Source organism: Lonchura striata, chromosome 3, assembly GCF_050655825.1.
Source record: "Lonchura striata isolate lonStrDom1 chromosome 3, ASM5065582v1, whole genome shotgun sequence".
Taxonomy (NCBI): Eukaryota; Metazoa; Chordata; class Aves; order Passeriformes; family Estrildidae; genus Lonchura; species Lonchura striata.
Window position 1 is genome coordinate 96,988,776 of NC_140705.1, and position 23,598 is coordinate 97,012,373.

At 39.0% G+C, this 23,598-nt stretch overlaps 1 protein-coding gene across 12 annotated transcripts in view; it reads left to right on the forward strand.

Moving 5' to 3' along the window:
* The window catches only part of CDC42BPA (CDC42 binding protein kinase alpha), a 181,289-nt gene that overhangs the window by 147,690 nt on the left and 10,001 nt on the right, over positions 1 to 23,598 (forward strand). For 7 of the 12 annotated variants that reach the window (XM_031504271.3, XM_085575877.1, XM_085575878.1 and 4 more), the window contains 13 exons: positions 652 to 732; positions 2,709 to 2,814; positions 3,574 to 3,710; positions 4,341 to 4,480; positions 5,360 to 5,441; positions 6,609 to 6,825; positions 7,659 to 7,721; positions 8,596 to 9,189; positions 11,047 to 11,144; positions 12,537 to 12,621; positions 14,054 to 14,177; positions 15,495 to 15,612; positions 21,647 to 21,832. In XM_031504271.3, the coding sequence (XP_031360131.1) occupies positions 652 to 732; positions 2,709 to 2,814; positions 3,574 to 3,710; positions 4,341 to 4,480; positions 5,360 to 5,441; positions 6,609 to 6,825; positions 7,659 to 7,721; positions 8,596 to 9,189; positions 11,047 to 11,144; positions 12,537 to 12,621; positions 14,054 to 14,177; positions 15,495 to 15,612; positions 21,647 to 21,832 (2,031 nt within the window). Of the gene's footprint in view, positions 1 to 651; positions 733 to 2,708; positions 2,815 to 3,573; positions 3,711 to 4,340; positions 4,481 to 5,359; positions 5,442 to 6,608; positions 6,826 to 7,658; positions 7,722 to 8,595; positions 9,190 to 11,046; positions 11,145 to 12,536; positions 12,622 to 14,053; positions 14,178 to 15,494; positions 15,613 to 19,529; positions 20,321 to 21,646; positions 21,833 to 23,598 lie in introns of those variants that run through there. The other 5 variants (XM_085575882.1, XM_021537008.4, XM_085575887.1 and 2 more) reach the window with 4 other exon arrangements.

A 23,598-nucleotide genomic window follows, 5' to 3' on the forward strand; every position in this document is an offset into this window, starting at 1 on the left:
TAACAGTTTCACTTGTATAAAAATTACTACTGCAAATCTTTTGTTTAGGGTGAAGCTTTTTCTTCTGCAGCAAGACTGTTTAGGACTTTGTAATAGCCTTCTGCACTAGTGGTGAACTGGGTTTTGGGGAATGTTTTATTTCCTTTCACATATGGTTATTTGAAGAGGGATGGGAACTATGAATCAATTATTAATTATGGTCTCTCTTCATAACATATCTTCAGTTATGAAAATTTAAGAAATGTTGGCACAAAGATTATGTGATAATGTAGTTTGTGAAAATACACTTTAAAGCCCTACTGGAAATGTTGTTATTATAAAATGTTAGCCAGACACTGCAACTATAATAATACATTCATATAATAATTTATCCCCTTTCCCTGTTAAAAAAGATAATGTTGGGGTTATTTTATATTAGGAAATATCCAGTCAAATGTATCAGATAATGTGAAGTTGGTTTTGACATTTAGGAGATGAATCTCGCTGAGAAATAAGATTTGTTTTTCTGAGTCCTGCATTAATCAATTTGGTTTCATGGCTTGGATGCTGGGGGATGGGGTGGGTGGGACAACATACTCTTTTTCCTTTATCCAGGCTTTCTTTGGTAGTGTGTTCTTGATGTCTGATTGATCCTTTGGGGGCTCTGTTCAGGTTGCAGATCATCCTCCCCGTTCAATGCACACACCAACCATGAGGACAGCGTATATTGGCTCGGGACTCTCTGCACCAAAGGTACCCTGCCAAGCATTCACACTTCCTGTGAATTAAGGACAACGTGTCTCTCCTGGGCTACAGCTTCAGGGGAACTGATTATCACACTGATCTTACCAGAGCTACCTAGAAGGGGTGTTTATGTACAAGCTAGTTGCCCTCTAAAATTTAAAAGCCTTGGTTCTTACATTATGTGGTGTGACAAGCTGCACTAGGAATTCCACAGGCATTTGATTGTAGGAAGAACAGTAGTTTGGACATCAGAAAGAGGTAAATGGGCTAGAATGTGAAGAAAGGAAAGTGCCATCCTATGAAGAGAGCGTTTGCTGACATATGTCTGACCAACATACCTTTCTACTCTTGGTGTACAAAAAAATCTCACATTAGTATGTCTGTGTAGTAACTAGATTCTTATTCTTGAGAAAAGGCAAAGAGTATCCCTAAAAATGAAACCACAGATTTGCCTGTTTTAAAGCAGTGCAGAGTGAACACTACAGAAAGAGATGTCCAATTTTCCTGTCTTTTGGCTTTTACCTGCATAAATACTGATTTTCCATCAGTTGTTGAAATCATTTTGTTGCCGAATGAGCCAGTGTATGCTAATTCTCAGTGGATTATGCGTATTCAAGCAAATGAAGAATAAATGCAAGCTTTAAAGGAAAAAGTTTCTTGTGAAAGTTTGGAAAGTGACTCAAGATTTAGGGATCTTCTGTATATTTAAAAATGACAGTTTTTCCTGCAACTAATAATGAAGTAAGTAAGCCTTTTTAATAGATCTGTTTCTCTACTTTGATAAATTGCAAAGTAGCAGAAGATTCACTTGTATAAAGGAGAGCTAGAAATTTTGAGCAGACAGTGTTCTGTTGGCAGCATCTTAGTAGATCAATTAAAAAAAATATTTAATCTTTGCAAGCATTTTGCTCAGTAAGTACTGACTTGCTTTATAATTTATTATGTCCCCTAAAGAACCTTGTTACTTTTTGATTGCATCAGTATTTAAAGCTGGGTGTTGTTTCCCTGCAAGTCTCAAAACAGAATGCTGCTATTGTAACAGTAAAGCTGTCATTAAATATGGATAAGTTTGAACCCTTAGCTGTGATATCTTATGCTCTGAAAAACAGGAAAGTGAGTAAAATTTTAACATACCTACTCTCCAGAGTAGTCTGCAAAGTTGTCTTGTTTGAGATCACGTACATGGTGAGGTTTTTTTGAACAGTCTTTGCATTGACCTTATGATCTGGCCTTTCTCCCCAGTAGTTATTCATGGGGAGTTTTTATAGGAAAGCAAAGCAGCTTCCTGGATTTTATATGAGGCCATCTGTGAGTCCTGCCAGATTACATAGGCATTTAGCCTTTATATAGTGGGATCAGCACGGCCATCCTTGAGGAGAAGGAGAGAATGAAACCACTTACTCTGTGTTCCCCAGGAATAATAAAAAAAGAGAAACCTTTTCAAAATCAACCTCATCTATCAACTTCAGCTCTTGCCTTTAGATTGGGTGTTCTAAATTGCCCTTGCTAAACACCATAAAAGGAGGCTCTGTCAGGGCTTTCTGCATACAATTTTAAATTTTGAAGAAGTCTGCTCTTTTTCTTTTAACTAAGGCAGTACTCCTGACAGAGGAGCGCTGAATTTGCAGGTTAGGAAATACTGTTATGGGTTGACCTGGTGACAGTCAGGTGCCTACTGAGCACATGATTATACATATTCAATTTCTAAAGTGTAACAGAATCACTTGGGCTGCTTTTCTGTCTGCAATGGAAGCAAACTCATGTTCTGACACAGGGTCCAGTTTCCATGGCCTTGTTTACAGAGGATGCTTTAAATTATCAACAGTGGGCACAGTTACAAGGAATTTTTTTGGGCCCAGATCTCATTTCAGCAAACACAAACAAGCTGCCTTATGACATGCACCTATGCACTCTGGTCTGTGAAAGAAATAACTGTACTTGAGAAGTCTTAAAGGTGGTAACATCCTCCTCTGCTCATTTCACAGCCTAAAGCTCACCAGTTTGTAGTGAAATCCTTTAACACACCAACCAAATGCAATCAGTGCACATCCCTGATGGTTGGTCTGATACGACAAGGCTGTACTTGTGAAGGTAAGCACTTGGGAGAGCACAAACAAGTGTGAACTGAAGTTCTTACAGATGCAAATGGTACAGGAGATGTAGTGTGGTGATGCAGGAGTCTTCTGCTTATGTTTTGAATAACAGTATATTGTCATGCTTCAGTCTTTAACAGTGAAAGCCAAGCACTTCGAACATACGTAAGAGATTGCCCAGTTATCTGGGGACACTCTTATTCCAGTTGGTGGTAGAAGAGCTCAGTTCAATGTACTCAAAATAGCAATAAGGGGCCACAGGTGACCCCCTGAGTGGTCAGGTATACTGACACCAGCTTTGCTTTATGCTGCATGGCAAAATTTAAGACATCTATTCTGGCTTATTCCAGAAAGAATACTTCAGTACTAGAATTGGTACTGAGTGGCAATTATTCTTGTTTGTATGCATGCAGAATGATGCTAATTGTTTAAAGGATGTTCCAGTTTTTTGTTTACTAGTAGAGTTGGGCCTAGAAGACATCATAGAGATTATCTTAGGCTCTTTCTTATCTGGATGAAAGCAGGTATATCCATAAACTATCTGAAAAAGAGAAATGCAGGATTTAGAGCAGATAAAAACATGAACTTCTGCTGTGTGCAGACTTATATTTCTGTCTGTAGCAAAGTTCAGTGAGATTATTCAGATGCTGGTCAAAAAAGGAAAGGGGATTTCTTTGTAAATCTCATCATTATCACAACTTTTTCATTGCACAAGAAATAACCATCAAATATTTTTGTTTCTTCCCCTCCTCACAAGTGTGTGGATTCTCTTGCCACGTGACCTGTGCAGACAAGGCTCCGGCAGTTTGTCCAATCCCTCCTGAGCAGACTAAGGGACCTTTGGGAATAGATCCACAGAAAGGCATAGGAACAGCTTATGAAGGACATGTCCGAGTAAGTAGGAGGTAGCTGCATTTGGGGCACTTACATTAAATTAAATGTTTTCCAGAGCTGGTATTACTTTGAATACAGGAGGGATAGACTCAATTACATCTTACGGTAGCAGTTTGGAAACTAAGATCTACATTTTCACACAGCAACTCTTAGCATTGTCAGCAGTGGTCCTCTCTCCATCTCTGTTGGTGTTGAGTAGTTAGTTCCATCTCTGGAGATCAGATCATCTTCCAGACCCTGTGAGTTTTTTGAGTCTTTCTGCTAGTACTGTCTATGGTCACTGGTGTGGATATTTGCACAGAAATATTAAAAGATTTACATAACATAGTTTTGGCCATAATTCTGTGGCCAACTAGAGATGAGGTTTTTTCCCTCCATGTTTGTTAATACAGCTCTGAATGAGTTTGTGATATGAGAAAAGAGAACCTGTGATGCTATTAATTTATTAAGTAGTATATTATTTGTCTGTCTGTCTGTGATTGTTGGTCTTACAGCTCCTGGGTTCTTGCTTATGTTGCTTAACATCATCACTGAATTAAAACTTTCCAGCCCAGATGAGTAAACTGATTTTTGTGCTGTTTGATTGCATCTAAACTTACAGAGAGTTGATCAGAATTTATTTTTCTAAAGGTCCCAAAGCCAGCTGGAGTAAAGAAAGGCTGGCAGAGAGCGCTGGCAGTGATCTGTGATTTTAAACTCTTCCTGTATGATGTAGCAGAAGGAAAAGCATCTCAGCCCAGCGTGGTAGTGAGTCAGGTCATAGACATGAGGTAAGTTGTTTGCTGCTGGTGGGAGTTTTGAAGAGGCACTGGGAGGTTTTGTTCTGCTTTTCCTTTTTGTCAAATCACTAAGCAAGCTCCAGAACTTTTATGAAACCCTGTAATCCATGTTGAAAGGCACTAATTTTCTGGGATAAAAAAATAAAACAGCAGTCAGCAGTTATTTGGAGTTAGCCTGAACTGCACTTGTTTGTTTCTATATGGATATTTAAACTTCCATTACTACATCATGTGCAAAGAGCATCTGTTCAGCTGTGCAGAAGATCTGGAATGAATAAAGAATTAAAAATAACACCATTTTGGGGTTGAGTAGAGTTTTGAAGGACATAAAACTTTGTTATAGGGTAAATGTATTACAGTTTTTGCTTCAGAAGGGCTGAATAGTTTGTTCCCGGTGTCTTCAGTACTATTGAAGTAGTGAAGCCTCACTGAAGGCTGAGAATATTTAATATAGCAACTAAGTAAAGCTCATCTCTGATCTAAGTTAGTTCATCCAGGAAGCCCCAAACTGCTGTAGGTTATAGCTTCTAGGTGAGTTTGGATTTTTATGAGAGTTGGAGAGGTGTTCTTTGTTCCACTTATTTTTTAACTTGGACTTTTTTCTTTAAAGGTTTTAATTTATACACATTAAAAGCAGTTACAGAATATCTGAATAAATTCATCTCCATCAGCATTTACGAGGAATTAGTTATGCAACATTGCATTTGTGAGTTTTATCTTCAGATACAGATGGAAGGATAATTTTAAAAACCAGATTTCAGTGCTGACTTGTTGTGTCCTTCAGTAAGCAAGGCTATTGGAAAAATAAAATCCAAACATACAGATTTTGCTCATTAACTCTTTTCCAATTATGTTTATGGTCTCCATAAGGGATGAAGAATTCTCAGTGAGTTCTGTCTTGGCCTCAGATGTCATCCATGCAAATCGGAAAGATATCCCCTGTATCTTTAGGGTGAGTATTACATCCTGACACTACTAACCCAGACGTGCAGAGTTTCACAGGGTGATCTGTGGTGTGACAGCTTGCCAGTATTTTATTTCCTTGGCAAATTCTGCCCCTGGGAATCCACAGCAGCACTAGCAGCAGTGCATAGGTATCTGTACATATATCATTGCTGTGGTAAAAATAGCACTGGTACATCTAGACAAGCATTCATCTCCATGTGGGTTGTATTTTTTAATCTTCACAATAAGATGTATTTTCCTCTACTTCCTCTTAGTCATTTGAAATTCTTCATCATGACCTCGTACATTTTCATTTCCTCAAGTTGCCACTCTGGTTCTCAGTTTAACTGATTGGGTTGTTGATGAAGTCTTTATTTTTTTTTCTTTCTTTACGTATTCATTGGATATCTGAAAATTCCCATTCATCAGATAGCCAGTATAGAAATTTAGTGCAAAATGCTCATCAAAGTTTATATCTAGTATCTAGTATCAGGATTCTGCCATCATTGGCTTATTCTAATATTCTTATTTTTGTTAGATATTCTGTTAAAGCTTTGACCTCAGTGAAATCTCCTTGATGTCTTATCAATTCCTCTATAATTTCTTTACGGTGCCTTTGTATTTCAGTCCTTGTTTTTCCAGTTTTTAGACTATTCATCACTCAGTGGGATGAGAGGAGATAAAACCTACAAAAGGGGCTTTCCATTTTATCTATAATAGCTCTGTCAAATGCAAGAAAAGGATCACAGAGCATTCCTTCAATAAAAACCATTCCTATTGCATTAAATTATTAATGAAATCTATAGCTCTTAAAAATGCACAAAGCTTTATAAAAAATGCTTTTTGTTATAAAATTGCTGTGAGAAACAATTGACTACCTTGTTCAGAGCAGACATTCCTGAATTATAAAATATATACAAATGCATTTAAAATAAAGCCAACATTTTCTCTGTTTTTTAAAGTATTCACACCTGTTTTTCTGCTGTGGGTTCTTGATTAAGATAAGAGTGTTTTCTATTAACTGAAGAGAAATTTTTACTTCTTTAATTCTACTTCTTTAATTCAGACAGCAAATTGAAAGGGCACTTGGAGGCACCTGATTCCCTTGTAAAAGCACTCATGAGGAAATTATTTATCACTTATGACTTAAAACTATGTTTGGATTTTTTTGCAGGTTACAGCCTCCCAGCTCTCTGCATCCAGTAACAAGTGTTCAATCCTGATTCTAGCAGACGGTGAGAATGAAAAAAGCAAGTGGGTGGGCGTGCTGAACGAGTTGCATAGGATCCTGAAGAAGAACAAACTCAAAGACCGCTCGGTCTATGTTCCCAAAGAAGCTTATGACAGCACTTTGCCCCTCATCAAAACAACACAGTCAGCAGCAATCATAGGTATGAAGTTATTAAGAAGATAGCTCTAAGAAAAATGGGTATGCTAAAAGGATTATTTTCTTAGGGGGAAAAAAGTATTAGATGGTTATCTATTGAACAGAGAATAATAGGTAGTGGTTTTATCCCATATGGAAATGTGTATGGGCCTAAGAGAAAAGTGCAAGTTAGTACCCAGCACTTTTGTCAGGTCTTTTAAGGGTATTCCCTCTATTCACCCATATTCATAATCACAAATAATTCACCCCTATTAATAATTATTCACCAAGATTCATAATTATTACTAATTTTGAATCATTTTGAATAATTATGAATAATTTTGACTAAGAATTGGGCATTCATCTTTTGTTACTCTGTAAACATAATTCCCTAACTGGGCACAATTAGCACTAGAGAGTAGGTGTATTAAATCACTCACTTTCAAATCTGCTGGTAGGACCAGAGAGAAAATGTAAGATCAGAGGCTGAATTTAGTAATTTGAAATACTACTGCACAAAATATGTTAAAGTCTGATTTTGTAAATTATTTCAATATAATAATATAGTTAGTTCATATAGTTGGTACTAAGTTGTACGAACAGTTTGTTAAAAATTGTTTTTAGCTGTTACTTTAACTAACAGAAGAAATGGGAAAAGACTTACTTTTTCAGAAATTGGAAAGATTGGGAGATTGCCAATTTTTTAAAATACATTGATATATTAGGTTTGCCTTTATATACAGTTATTTCAATATATTATAAAAACTGTCTCTGTTAATGAGAATTACTGCTATTGTTTACATGATTCATAAAGTACTTCCAAAGAAAAATAACTATTTTTTTTCTTTAATGTTGTAGACCATGAAAGAATAGCTCTGGGGAATGAAGAAGGGTTGTTTGTTGTGCATGTCACCAAAGATGGTAAGAAACTAGGAACTGCTAATAATTTCCCTAGTACCAAGTCATCTTTTTCTTATTCAGTATCTTCTGGTTTCATGATTTTTTAATTATTAACTACATTATTAGCTGGACAGCTCCATAAAAGACCAGAAGGTGTTCTGTGTGTTTTCTGGTTTGGGTATACTTTCCAATAACAAAAATACAGCTTTTGGAATGCAGTTGAAGGTTTTTGCCCCAAACTGGTTCAATACTGATTTCAGACCAGGTTGCTCAGGGCTTTACCCAGTTGGGTGTTGAAAATCTCCAAGGACACAGGTTCCATGATCTTTCTGAACTGCATATTGCAATTTAATCTCACAGTGAAACACTTCCTTTATATATTCAGCAGGAACCTCCCTCATCTGAATTTCCTGCTGTGCACCTCAACAAGAATCATGGCTTAATACTTTGTGTAACCTCCTCTTTGGTACTGGAAATGAAAACGTCTGTGCAGTTCTGAAAGATGTACTAACAGATTGCCCAAGTTAATTCAACAAATGACATGTTTAATTGTGTATTTCAGCTCTGAGGCTTTGCCTTTATTCAATAGTTTTTTGCTATAAACTGGTTTTGAAATTAATACTGAAATAATACAGTTTTTGTTACTGCATCAGATCTGCTCCTCCCATTTCTGAGGAGGAAAAGCCAAAGGTTTATCCAGAATTGTCACATTTGGAGTTATTAAAATACTAGTTTTGATTCTGTACTTTTTAATATTGCAGGGAAAAAATAAAGGTGATTTCTTGGGTTTCTTTCCTAGTTCATCTTTACAAATACACATTATAATCAATTCACACTTCACCATTACTCACTTGAATTTGTGTGGTGGGGGGGGCTGTTTTGATTTTTGTTGCAGAGATTATCCGTGTTGGTGACAATAAGAAGGTTCATCAGATCGAGCTTATCCCGAGCGAGCAGCTCATTGCTGTAATCTCAGGACGGAACCGCCACGTGCGGCTCTTCCCCATGGCCGCCCTGGATGGAAGGGAGACTGATTTCTATAAGCTGGCAGAGACCAAAGGCTGCCAGGCAATCGTTTCGGGACACGTGCGCCACGGAGCCCTCACCTGCCTGTGTGTAGCCATGAAAAGGCAGGTGCTCTGTTACGAACTAAATCAGAGCAAGACGCGCCACAAAAAGATCAAGGAGATCCAGGTGCAGGGGAACGTCCAGTGGATGTCCATCTTCAGTGACCGTCTCTGTGTGGGCTACCAGTCAGGTTTCCTAAAATATCCCCTCCATGGAGAGGGCAGCCCGTACAGCCTGCTCCATCCGGACGACCACACGCTCTCGTTTATCTCACAGCAGCCAACCGATGCCATCTGCGCAGTCGAGATCTCAAATAAAGAATACCTGCTGTGTTTTAGCAGCGTTGGGGTTTACGTTGACTGCCAGGGCCGAAGATCCAGGCAGCAAGAGTTGATGTGGCCCGCAACTCCATCTTCTTGCTGTGAGTTGGGCTGTCTCTGTCTGTGTGTGTGTGTGTGTGTCTTTGGTGCTGTCCACTGAAGTGATCTCTGCTTGTGTTGATAACCTCAGAAGGTGGAGTTCAGGGCTAATTACCTGACAGGTTAATGAATGCTCTCAGCCCCTGTCACCATTTTTAATCTAGCCAAAGGCTTTAGTCCTCATTCATACTAGTTTCAACAACTCTGGCACTGACCTGTACTTGCTGGAACACAAAGAGGAATCATGCGTCAGGATTTCTAACTCTGAAACAGCCAAAAACTTCAGGTTCAACAGAGGCTAACTTTAGGTATTTGCTACCACCAATACTGGACTGTTATTATTTAACTCTCATGCTGAGAGTCATTAGGATCTGGTAGTCTGACTTCCTTTTCTCTAATGGTATTTGTTCCTACTTACTAGTCTGTTTTGTCTTTTTTGTTCTTTATTTGTTCATGCTTTCTTCCTCAGCAGGTTTTGTCTACAATCTTCTTTTTCATCTCCTCTCTTTTTTCAAAAAGTGACTAAGTTTCCCTCTTGTCCCTCTCTCCCCTTCAAAAATACAATGCATAGGAAGCAATGTAAAAAATACCTTAAGGAAAAATACTGTAATTTTTCAAGATTTTCATTTCCACCAAGGTCTGTTAAATATTTATTGCACCTTATTTCAAAGCTGGGGCTTTATCTCTGTGGCAGTCTCAAGGGAAAAAAAAAACAAACCTGAATGTCATCTTCTTTTTAAAGTCTTTTTGAATGCAGATAAGTATTAGCCTAATCTGCACTCAGAATAGTGAATAAGCCCAATTCTGTGTTGATTCTTAGAATGTCTGCCTTCTTACCTCACTCTGGTAGCAGTCCAGTCACACTGGAAAGGGGAGGAGTGTTTCACCTTGCTTGAGTGAAGGCCCTTCTGAGTATGGAGGGAGCAGCATGTGCAGGGTATTTGCCATTTCTGGATTTCAAGCAATTTTAAACAATTGATTATTGCAGTGGACTCGGACAATGAATGAATCAAAACAGAAGGTTATATGATAGATTGAAAAATGTGTATTTTTCACACACAGTTTATCTATACTTGCCATTGTTATTTGTGACAGTTTTTTGATTGCTTGAAATAAAGTGATTTGATGTGACTCCAACTCAGAATGGAGGTATATTTTATAGCAAAAGCTGTTACATTTAAACACAACTTGGATGCTGTTGTTAGTCTTGGCAGACTGTGGCAGTCTTGTTGCTGACATGGAAATACTGAATTCTCCTTTAGAAGTGGTCCCAGTGAAACAAATTTCATCCTGGGAAAATCTGCCAGATAAGTAGCAGAAAATTTCTCTTTACAATCCAGAAAATGAGAAGAGAGAATTAAAGTTAAGGAAACATGAATTTTATGACTGTGTCATGGTGCTCAGTTCCAAGTGATGCTCATTTAGTGCATAGTCCAAAGACTTAGAGCTCAGTTCATTCAAGTGACAATTATTAAATAGAGCAGAGTATTTTCCTACCACATAATTTACAATATGTGAGCTCTTATTAAAAATTGGGCTTTTAGGAGGAAAAAACCTTTTAAATACATCAATATTTGGCAGAGTAAACCTTAATATCTTACAACTCAGAGAGTAGTTAGGTTTTCAGCAAAGTTAACAGAAAAGTCATGCAGAGTTGTAAGTTTTCGGGTGGTGCTAGTTTGCCTTCAGAATAAATTTCTTGGGCATTTTTGAGTTAAAGCACATTTTTCAAAGCTTGTTGTTGGATTGTGGAGCACTGGTTTTGTTTTCTTAAATAAATATGGTTAATCTGTAAGAAATTGTCTGTTTTGGGCCATGTCCAAAAGCACATGACACAATGCCTCATCATTCCCTCCCAGGTTACAATGCACCATACCTCTCTGTGTACAGTGAAAATGCAATTGATGTCTTCGACGTGAACTCCATGGAGTGGATTCAAACTATTCCTCTCAAAAAGGTAACTTCCCATTTCAGTATAGGCCAAGGAATATGTCCAGGCCCAATACTGCATTAGAAGCCATCATTAAAACTGCTTGTGGAAACATAATTAAATTAAAAGAAGAGCTACTGCAAAGAAACTCATGCATTTTTATTGAAATAGAAAATGCGTTTTTCATGTGGTTGCGCTGTTTTAGATGAATGGTCAATCTGAAGCATATGGCTATGTTAGATTTACTGATACTGTTGCAATAATGAGAGGAATTAATTTGCATTAATTGCATATGGCTTCATTGGGACTGATTGTGATTATTACCAGAGCATGTGGATGTTAAGATAATTACACAGGCCTTCAAAAATCTATCTCCATCTCCTGCTGCGTAGTGTAGACAGACAGGGTTAGAACATTTTGTTTCAACCAGTAGGAACACCAAAAACAGGATGATGTCAGTTTGGATCTCTTATCAAAAGGAAGAGGTTTCTGAAAACTGACACTTCTTTGGGTATTTAAAAGGTGTTTGCTCAGCTGTATTTAGAAAGAAAAGAGAAAAGTCAATTTTTTTCCCTGTGGTTTAGACTGACTCCAGCTTTGTATCAGGGTCAACACAATTCCTTTTCTGGCATTCCAATGACACAGAGCTGCAGGACATTGCCCCTGTGGTCTTGTTGCTGGTCATTCAGTCTCTGCATATCAATTTCCCATGTGCCAGATGCAGACCAGGATATTCTGGCAGTGCTTTGAGGATACATGATACAAAGATCAAGGTGCTCAGCTAATAGCTATCTTGAAGAGAGACCAATCTGGACTTTTATGGGGAAGTTCTTTCTGGTGTCCAAACTTCGAGTTATTAAGCAGTTGGAGCATTTTTTTTCCCTACACAGTAGATGTGATTTAGTACTTTGAATAATATTTGGCTCAAGATTTCCCTTTTAATGGATGAAGCTACTTTCAGCAAACAAAATTACTACACTTAGGAGTCTCAAAAATGGCCATTTATTATGAAGAGTCTGTTTCTAACAGAGTTTACAGAGTGTGGAATGCTTCTTTCATTTTTATGTTGGAAATCACAAATACCAGTATGTTTTAGAAGTCTGTGTGTGCTCTTATCAAGCTACAGAGCATTATTGTGACATGGTACTAAGACAAAGTAAAAGCTCAGCTTATTGTTTTTTACATCTAATAGAAAAAATTGAGTTGATATATGAAGTGGACTTCTAAAACAACTATTCATTTAAATGCTGGGAGGAATGGTGTGAAGCCTGTGTCTTGAAGTGGAATTTTAGGCACCCCCCTCTGTACTTATTCTCAAAAAAAAGAGTTTAAAATTCTTCTGAACTCTTCTTTGTGGCTTTAATGACTTGGAATTGTTACTCTTGAGAGTGTTACAAGGACTGTTTTTCCTTGTTTCAGGTACGACCCTTGAATACAGAAGGATCACTAAACCTTTTAGGCCTGGAGACAGTCAGATTAATATATTTCAAAAACAAAATGGCAGGTAAGTAAAGAGAAGGAAATTTTCATCATGCATATTTTTGTTTAGAAAGTGTTTTTCTTTATCTGCATCTGTGCATTGCATAAAGGAATCTCTTAAATGTCTGTGTGCTTGTTAACTTGGGAAAAAGCCAAAGCTTACGGGTTCCACAGTTCTTGCAATGCTGTCTCTTCTCTGAACTTTTTTTTCCCCTTACGAATATTCAGTGAAGACTGAAACTAGAAACTAGAGTGACTGGACACTCCCTCCAAGTGTGGGATCAATTGCCAGAGCACTGCCTAAAAAAGCCTGCACAATTAAAGACTTAAATAGTCATTTTGTCAGCACTAGATTAATATTATATTTAACCTAATATGTTAACCTAAATGTTTCCTAAGCATTTTAAAGTAATACTATGTATTTATATCTTATTATTAGGGCCAGCTATGACTGTGTGCCACAATTTTAGCTTCAAAAATCTATTTTTGTTACAAATCTTTCTGACTTTTTTTTTAACTTTTTAGAGCCCATTTCATAAGCATACTCCTGAAGAATTTCCTTAAACTTTTGTTTAGCCTCTTAGGTGGAGAGGGGACATGCTCTGTTTCAACAACCAAAACCTATAAATTATTGTTAACAACTTTCTGAAAACAGTGGGAATAAACACTCTAGAAAAATGTACTGCTGCTGGCACTCTTTCAGGGCTTATTTAAATTGCCAGCAAATTAGCATGAAAGGAATGGCAGTGGTAGAGAGGAGAAATATGCTGGAAGAATGTATAGAGAATTCTCAAGTCTTAATAAAGACTGAACATTAGAGTTGATCTTAAGGAAAGAAGATATTCAAGTTCCACACTGTTTTGTCAGTGAGCAGTGAGCTTATTACATGTCACTTTAGTCTCCATATATAGAAAACAAGACAGAGCAGTTGCAATGTTAATTCAAAGTCATGTGATGATCACTGTTTTCATGTCTTTAATGAAGATCCCTTGGCCAGATGTTCACACATGGAAAAAAATCTTCCCTTTTCCCACAGTTGCATCAAAATACATCCATGTTCAAACACTTCTAAAACAGTGTTCTCTTTGGAGCAGGGAATGAATAAAAGAGAATCTTGCATTCCATTTCTAGACAGTTGGCAGAACAAGACTGTTCTAGTGATTTTCAGTGGGAATTTTGAGGCAAGACTCAGATTCCCTTCCTGCCCACAAAATGTTTATTTCAAAGAATGCATCAGTGGTGTTTTGAGAACACAGGTGTGGCAGCTCACGTGTGAAGAAGGTTTGAGTCTGTTACTACATAACAGAGTAGTAGATAGCGGCCAAGGAAACCCATAATCCAAATAACGTTTGTTCAAGTTTGATGGGAAAGAGGTGGTGTCCTGCACTAGCAGAACAGAGGTAGAGTGAATAGCTAAGGAGCTGCTCCACTGCATCCCCATCTTTGTGTGGTTTCAGAGGGGGATGAGCTGGTGGTGCCTGAGACGTCAGACAACAGCCGGAAGCAGATGGTGCGGAACATCAACAACAAGCGGCGCTACTCCTTCCGTGTGCCCGAGGAGGAGAGGATGCAGCAGAGGAGGTCGGTATTCCACCTGTACTTGTCCTCTGTCCATGCCTGTAGGCCCTGAAGGACACTGACTGATGCCAGGGCCGTGCTTCATGTGTGGCTTTCTGGAATGGCCATTCAGGGGTTCCTGTCTCTTCTCTACCCTGTTAATCCTCAGTGTTTAACTTATGTCAATACCGGTTTGGACGTGGATATGCGCTGGATGCACAATTAGTTCAGATGAATTGTGTGAAACAGCTGTAATTTGGAATGCATGCCTCCACATAATGTATGCAGGTGCCTAGGTGTGCACATACACTGTGTATATATAAAGTTCTCCAATAAACACTTTGCAAAAGGAGATTACTTTGCTAACTATGAATTTGGATTAATTATTCTCAGACTCTGGTTCTACTTTTCTTTCTGAAGATTTTCCTCTCTGTAGTATTCCAGGACATCTGTTTCTTTGACTTACAGATTTAACTACATAGAGTTTCTATAAAGCTCACAAAACTCGCCTCTTCAGGGGACATAGGACTTCAGGGTGTATTTCTAATGGGAGTGTTTAGCAGGTTACAAATACTTTCCTAAATGGCAACAAAAACAGGTCTGTGCTACTGGCAGTGTTCGGAGAGGATGTTATTGACCATTTGCTGTCACTTACTAGAAGTGACTTGCTACTGTGCTAAGCCACACTCCAATAACTGAGGATTTCATTTTTGTAATTTCCAGCATTTTGTACCATTGGTTGGCTCCCAGTTTGTCTTTCTTTTTGGCTCTAAAGAAAGTAACAACTGTATGCCGTGGAGATAAAATTCCATTTCTTGTTCTTGCCTTTTCTGAGTTGATTGACATTTAGTCTCTTTAAAATTTTATTTGCTCTGAGATGCATCCTTGCCATTTTGAAGAGCTTTTAATTCTGACCACAGACTGAGAAAGGTACTGCAGTATTATTTTAATTCTGTTTTCATATTTTATACTTCATTTTCATCTCCACTTTGTAATATATCACAAGTGACTTTGGCTTTTACTCATCTTACAGAGCTTATTATCAGTTCATTCTGTGAATGTTAGTAACTACTGGGTATGGGACTGTTAAGCTGCAAACAGCATTCTTTTATCCTGGCCCCTTGCCCTCTCTTCAAGCTGGAACCTTCTCCACACCAGTACTGACAGCAGGAATTTATCACTGTTAGCATGGTTAAATAGAGTCATAGACTCACAGAATTGTTTAGGTTGGGAAAGACTGGTTAACTTCCATTTGAAAATAGCTGATAATCAAAGCTGTGTTTTACAAATGCCCATCCTCACCTCGAAGGAAATACCTAAACAAAGTATCTTCTCTTCCAGGGAGATGCTACGTGATCCAGAAATGAGAAATAAGTTAATTTCTAACCCAACTAATTTTAACCACATAGCACATATGGGTCCAGGAGATGGCATACAGATTCTCAAAGATCTCCCAATGGTAAGTACAAAAGGCCATGTGAGAGTGACTGACTGCTGCAGCGGCTGCAAATAAGTGAGATAAAAACAATTGCAATTTTAATGTATAATCGGTGATGTATTTCCTATCAGGAACAGTGTAACAAGGGAAATGGAGCTAAAAATGCTCTGCTGTATTTAAGCAAGGAGCATGAGAGGCATTGAGTAGAGGAGGAGGAGTGCCTGATACCCCTAGATTTTTAAGACAGGTTACAGTACTGATGACAATTTTTATGACCCGTATGAAGGGGCAAAATTGACATGATTTGAGCCTGTGTGCTCTGTGGGTATGGAAAGAGAAATTCCTTTCTCAGTGAACTGTAGTTCAATTCCTTTTTTCTCCTTCCATCTTTAGCACCAGCTTAGCCTATTTCTTTACAGCCTATTTTCCTGTAGCAACTCAATAATGTTTACTGCTCAAGTTTCTTTCCATGCCAAACATGCATGCCAACCTTTCCTGTTCTCTCCAAGTTAAGTAGTCTCAGTGAAACAAAACTTCTTGCATAAAAACTAACCTTTTAAGTTGAAAAATGGAAAAAGAGAATGTGTAATAGCACATGTTCATTTCCATAAAACCTCATGTAAGAAGTACACTTGGAAGTACTGAAATCTGTGATGAGCTAAAGACTAATTGATACTTTGCTTATAAAGAAGTACCATACTGCTTGCTTCAAGCTACCTTGAGCACCTTTTGCGTGTTTATGTGTTCTGTATTGTTTTCTAAGCACATCCACGGTGACACAGATGTGACTCAGAAGAAGATAATTAGCACTGTAAGAAAGATGAGTTGTTACGATAAAAGCAGATGAAATTTGTTCCAGCATAATGCTCAGGCATTAGCACAGATCTGCTGTCTAAAATGATCATTGTTACTACTTGGAGTTTGTGCAGAAAGGAAGTAGATGATGAAATTGGGATTTTCTGATGCTGAAAAGTGCAAAGGAAATAAAAATAAGACTGGAAAATAAAGCTCAACATGCAGTTGCAGGAGTTTAGGAGTCTAATATCTGGTCTTTGGATACTCATTTTACCTCACTTTTGAAGCAAATGGTTGCACTTGACTGTAAAGTCTGCACTTTGATTTATTTTAAAGCTCGTATTAGACCACTCTGAGAAGCCTCTCAATAACAAATATATTTGTTGTAATGAGAAAAAATCAGTGCAGTATGTGTGTATTTTTATAAATTATAATCCTTTTTATAAATTAACACCTAATGAAGGAGCTGTTTCTAGAAAACACATGACAAATCCAAGAGATGTTGTCAGATATGCTTCCCTTACCTGGATACAAAATTGCATGTGTCTAATGTTAGACAGAGAATGATCATTTGCTTCAGGACAAGATGTAGATCAGAGTTTTTCTTCATTTCTCCATTTCTGGTGAGTTCTTTAAAATATTTGTGGCTCTTCTCAAGCAGAGAAAGTAATCTACTACCTCTGTAGGCAGAGCAGAAGTCACACCATAACACCTGTGTCACACCGTCAGTAATTGAAAGTTCATGGCACTCAAAAGCAGCAAGGACTCTTAATCAAGCCCTACATCTGACAAGTGTAAACCAAAGAATGATTCTGTCTATAGAAGGGGATTTTTTATCATTTCTTCAACAATGTCATCTCTCAATGGCTTTCAGCTTTGAACCCATTCTAATTGCACTTGCACTTGCTCACAGGTCCTGTTTCAAGTTAGGACTAGTACTGTGCTATTACCAATCAGTATGATGCTTTGAAAAGAATTAATGAGTCAGTTTCCATGCTTAAAAGTGGTGAGAAGAATTCGAAAATGTGTACAATATACAATTGATTCCTGCACTTGTTCCAGTGCTGCAGCTTCTTTTTAAAAAGTTATTATTAAAACCTCCTTTTTGCAAGTAAGTATCAGTCTTAATGCTGAGAGATGTCACTGCAAAACAAAGCAAATTCGTTGTGTATTTTTCCATCGGTTCCTTGCAATGTTGTGTTGTGTTTGTATTCTTAACTTAATTGGTGCAGAACTGCATCAAGCACGGTACTTGAAAGTGTGTGAATTTGAAAATGTAACTTGAAATTAGGAAATAAATGTTCTGTCAAGAGCAACTTCAGTCCAGGCAGCTTTTTCTTTTCCAACAGCTTCCTGTAAAGTATTTGCCTGGACTGAGTTACCATTTAATCCATTCCAGACTAAGAACTTTGTTTCTCAGGCACAAAAATAGAAGAAAAGGAGTTGTGTGGGCATTTGAGGTTATGTATAGAGTCTAATATTTTATTGGAAAGAAATTCAGAATCAGAAGAGGGCATGGAAACAGTGTTTCCTGGAGAATCAGTACACAAGGTAAAGAATAATCATCCAACCCTGTGTACATTTCGTCTGTATGGTGGTTCCTTTTCCAGGACATGGAATTATTTCACCAGTTTCATACCTTATTCCCAAAAGGTGAAAAATGGGGAGTTTCTGTGCTGCTAAGATTGTGTCCTGATTTTGCAGCTGGAACATCTTCTTTGTATTTTTTTAATAGATTAGTGTGGTTCAGAAGAGTAAGTATTTATTTTTGACAAACTTCGGGAAAGATTGCAGCACGTTACTTTGGGAATGCCTGTTCTTGTTTGTAGATGTGAATGGTGAAATGCATTTTTGGGGCTGAGGCTGGGGGTAGCAAGCAGTGCAAGGCTAATAGTCTTCTCAAATTCTCTTCCTCCAACTATTTTAGGTGGTACAGCTTCTTTTTTTATGGAGTACTGCAATGCAGAAAAGAGTGGAGTGGGACTTTTCATTTGCAGTTTCTTCTGGTTTATTTGAGCACCTTCAAATTTGGCTGGATCTACCAATAGAAATGTTTCACCCAGCATTGAGCTTCCACAGAAGTCAGTACAGTGTTGTATGGGCAAAAGGGTCCTTAGGTATAAAAAGCTTTTAATAGAGAATAGATATTTTAATCTCTGTGTTGAATGAGATTGTCACAAGCTCAATAGCCAGCTCAGCCCAGCTTTTATCTAGCACACATGGGTGAAGTTTATAAAGCAAATGACAATTTTAGGTATATGTATGTATTTATATTTATTCATTAATATACACATATTCACTTAATAGATGCAATGTGAATCAGAAAAAAACTAACCTCTTCAGCTCCACTGCCTTTTTTTGGGGAAATGCCAAGAACTGAGAGAAGCAGAATTAGAATTAGTAGTGATAGCTCTTGATGGGTGGCTGGGCTGTGTCTGTGGGCAGCAGGGGACCTGCTCTTGTGCTGCTCTAAACCTGGCCTGGTGGGTGCAGAGCCTGCTTGCTCTCTGCCCACCACTGTTTCAGTGATGTCTTTTAAAAGACCAGCTGTAGAGAGTTTAATTTGTGTTGTAACTGGAATAAAGGGAATGTTTAACACCTTTTGCATTATTTGATGTGTTGAATCAGGTGCCAGTTTGTGTACAGCATTTCTACCTGTTTGTCCTTGCTGGTGCAGCCACATGAGGGGGAGAGATGCTTTTTCTGTGTGTTGTTTTCCAGTGTTTTCCAGTTTTCTTGGTATGCACCAGACACTCTGATGTGTTTTTGGGAAGTCGCAGTCTATTGGCCCAGTCCCACATTGTTCTCTCCATGAACAGACACCCTTGACTTCAGTAGTGGTGTTTGGGCAGAACCATGCTCAAGGCTCAGAGAAAAATCAGATTTAAGGGGTTTCTGGCAACTGTAAATTTGCATCCTTCTTTTCTTCATGGTGAGCACTCAGTCTGCCTTTGGCACACAGGTTTGTGGGCTGCAACACACCAGAAACCAGAAGCTGTTGTTTCATATTAGCAGAGCAGTAATCAGTACATATTTGTGTTTTATTGCTGTGGATCTGGGTCATTGTCTTGTTTTGTACAATTTGGAATCATTCCTGTTAGTGTATCCCCAAACTTATTTGTTTACATGTTTTTCTTCCCTAGCAGCCTGTCACCAATTAACCTGGCCGTACAGTCTGGCCTCCCTTCTGTCCTCTTGTCCCTTGAAGCCACTTTATCGTGGATCCTCCTTTGTAGTGAAGATCTGAAATCTGGAACTGCACTTACTGCAGCACAGACCACCTCTCTGTGTACATCAGATGTACAGGATTGATTTTGCTTTCATATTCTGCATGCCTAAGTATTTTTATATACAAAAGCTGGTCTTGACTGCCATTATATTTGAACATTATGCTTCAGTTTGACCTCATTATACATGAGCCATTCTACTTCCATTCTAGATGATGTGTGAAGCTTTGCTTGTTTCAATTGAGAAACTTCTAGAGTAAATGAATACTTATCTATATTTGGTATTCTTTAAAGAAAATGGGAACCCCATGCATGCATCTAATGGTGGAGTCTATGGAGAAAGTTCCATGGAGTATCATTTTTAAAATGTTGCCATATCGTGGCTTTCTCATATTCATGAATGCTGGCTAAATATTTTCATGATCTGCAGCTGGCCTACCCTCTGCTTTTTAGCTTGTGGTTTTAGACACTGCCATATCTCCCTTATTGGCTTTTAGGAATGTAGCTGACTTTGCTGTCAGTTCTCTGCAGAGAAGTCAGCAAAGTTGGCTGTCCTGGACCATTTTGGAATGGTGGCTTCTTGTACTGATATTTAGATGCTGCTAAAGTTACTAAGATCAATTTAATGTATATTATGTCTTATATGCCATAATGTGGTAATTGATGTTTTGGTTAACAGGCAAAGCCTCATAATAACCATGTGTTTTAAAAAAAAAAAGTTGGATTTTACCAGCTGAAATGAAAAGAACAGTAACAATAATGTTTGATATAATATGTATTGGGATGTGACTTAATGTTCTTCCAGACTTTAATACGTTCCACATACAAAAAGTAGTGCCTTAGGTTTAGTGGAGGGGTAAGCTATATTTTTACCATATTTTATATTTTAAGTCCTAACATTTCTAATGTAATTCAGAAATATCTGTTTTAAGGAGATTAAATCAGTTGGACGAGGGGAAGAGGAACTAAGAAGTTAGAAAAGAGAAAAGGTGTTCTGGTTTGCTGGTGTCCAAAGGAAACCAGCCCACTGCAGGCTGACTGAGCATGTACAGATGGCACAGGGAGGGAAACCGAGCCTTGAAAATATCTTCCATTAAATCTGGATTTAGATGACTTTAAATTATATGAGCACTCATGTCAGCACATTCCATAGAGATGAATTAGAAGCCATTCCTGTTTAATTTGCAGGGTTATTCCTCCCCTCTCCTCCTTCACATCAGGCTTTGGCAGCATCCTGCTCAGCTGACCTGTTACAAGCATTTGAATTTCCCAGTGCTTTCACACCTTGTGTGCTGAGGAAGGGCCTAATCCTCTGCAGGGATGGCAGCACCAGCTCCCCTCGGCACTGTCGGGATTGAGCCAGGGTGGAGCAGGACAGGGGCCTAAGTCACCTGTCAGCAGAGAAAGACTTGTCCCAGTGGTCTGACACTAACCCCGTCACCTTCCCATACAGCCTGTGTCCCCACCCTGTCAAAACACTGTTCCCTCCTGCTGGAATGACTCTGTGTTTGTTGTACGGGTGATGATTTTAATGGAATCGCTAAAATGCATGAATAACAGAAGGAAATCTCTTGCCAATCTCTGACTGCTGTGTATGCTCATCTTTTCTTCTCCCCACACCACCTCACCTGTGTTCACCTTCCTTTGTTTGTGTTATGTCTATTTTAGATTGTAAGCTCCTCAAGGCAGGGAACTGATGCTTCTCAACTGTCTGTAAAGCACCTTTTACAACTGTGGTGCTCTTTGAAATATCAAAAAATAATAAATATTAGAATCGATTCCCAATGAGTTAAAAGTTTTATTTGTTTCTAATGTTTTAGCCAACAGCAAGGGCAGCAGGCCCATCAGACTCTGTGTCAGGAAGGTGCTCAGAGGACTGGGGGTGGCAGTGTCAGCCCCTGTGTGCTGATAGCCAGCAGGGTTTCCTGTCTGCTGTCCCTGCTCCGTGTTTCACTGCTCTTGTGGAACTGCTGGTGCCGGTGTAACCTGTACAACCATCCTTCATTGCTTTCTCTCTCTGTTGTCTTTGATAGCAGCGTTCCCCTTATCAATTCCCTCATCATCACTCCCGTCTGATCTCCTCTCCGAGCAACTTTGAGCACATCTACCACATGACTGTTAATTCAGCTGAAAAATTCCTCTCTTACGATTCCATAAACCCTGCATTTTCCCCGCCTCCACGCTCTGTCCTCGGTACTCCAGACTTTGTCACTCTGAGGGTATGAACGGCTGATCAGGTGCTCACTCTACTAACACTGTGTGGTTTTCCTTTTGCCTGGCTATTAACGTGGGAGAAAACCCCTTGTAAGCTGTTCCTTCACCCCTCCACTTCCTTTTGTCACAGAAAATTTACTTTTTGCTACCAGATGGGGTCTCCCCACAGCTCTGACATGCCAAGAAACAGACTCTTTGTGGCATTAGAAAAAAATAAGAGTTTTGGCTGAACCTTTTGCTATGAGAATAAGATTTTTAATCACCAGGAAGGATGTGGGAATTTTGAATTATAAGTTCTCTGTTCCACAGTGTTCATCCTCCAGCAGTCAGGGTGCTGTGTACCAGGTTGAATTAGGAAGAGGTTCTGGATCTATGTTGGACCAAGACTTCAAGCTGTTTGTTTATGATGAATTCATGTGGAATGTGAGAATTTGTGCACAGTACTGTACACAGATGGAAGGAGACAGACACAGCTAGTGCCTCAAGCAGTTTCTAGGTTAAAGTAAATAAGTGAAATTAGAACACGTAGAAGCAGGATAAAAATTTAAGATGACGACAACTTGCTGATGTAGATCCTCTTAACCCTGGCACTTTCAGGCAGAGGCTGAGGTAGGATGCTGTCCTGTAGGCATCCTCCCAGTTGCAATGTATATTGGAAGGATGAAAGTGGTCTTCCCTTTTTTTCTTGCATTGTGCCTACCCGGCGTTTGCTGTGAAGTAGGCACACAGGTGCCTGCAGTGCATCACAGCTGTGTGCCATGCTGGGACCTGCAGCTCTGCCTGGGACAGATAAATCAGGAATAACCTTTAGGAAGATGTGTGTGATGCTGTTTGCTCAGGATTTGTGTGGGTCCAGGCCATGCCCATTGCTGTCATGGGAACATTACTCTTGGTTTTTGGCAAAACTTCACTGCCAGGCTGCTTTGAGTGCCTCTGGGCTGCTGAGCTGGAGCCCTGTCACTGGGAGGGTTTTGGAAACATACCTGCATCCAGCACTAGACAGAATTTAAAAATGCAGGAGAAAAACAAATCTCCTTATGGCTCCAAAACCAATCTGCACAGCTGAGCTTTGACTGGTTACATGCATGGTTGTGTGTCACTGCTGTGAGGTCCCAGATGTCACAGCCATCCATACACAAGAGGAATGCTCTGTTGAAATGCAATTAAATGGAAAAAAAAAAAAAAAAAGCTGTTAAGTTGAATTGAAAGTTGTTTATCTCCTAGAGGGTCATTATAGGGTCACTGAAGCTGTATTTCAGTTCTAGTTGTAACAGGGTTATTTTAATCCAACTGTACTATAAAATTGTCTGTGTTTAATATGCAGCGATGTATCACCAAACTGTGACCCTCCCTCTACCTTCCCTTTCTCATGTGAGTAGTCTCCCTGGGATCAGTAAGGGATGACCCCTGGTGCTTCAGACAATAACTCAATTTTTCTTTAGGAGCATCCTTCATCCTAATGTTGCAGCCTTCTAGCATAAACTGGAGGGGAAAAAAGTGAAATGGGCAACCTGGAGTGTCGAGATCCTGCCCGTTAGCTGCTTAGAGCACTAGAGGTTTAGTCTTGTGTGAGGAACTGCTTTGTGGCTTGAGGGTAGAGGTGCTGGAAGCTGTATGGAAAGCCAGGCTGTGAGTTTGGTTTCATGTCTGTCCCTCCTCCCTTGTGTTTGGAGATTTTAGTGTAAGAAGGGTGCCATGGTCCCAGGCAGGATTTGGATATTGGAACCGGGACAGTGTGGAATCCATAGGGGAGTTGAAAATTGACTTGTTA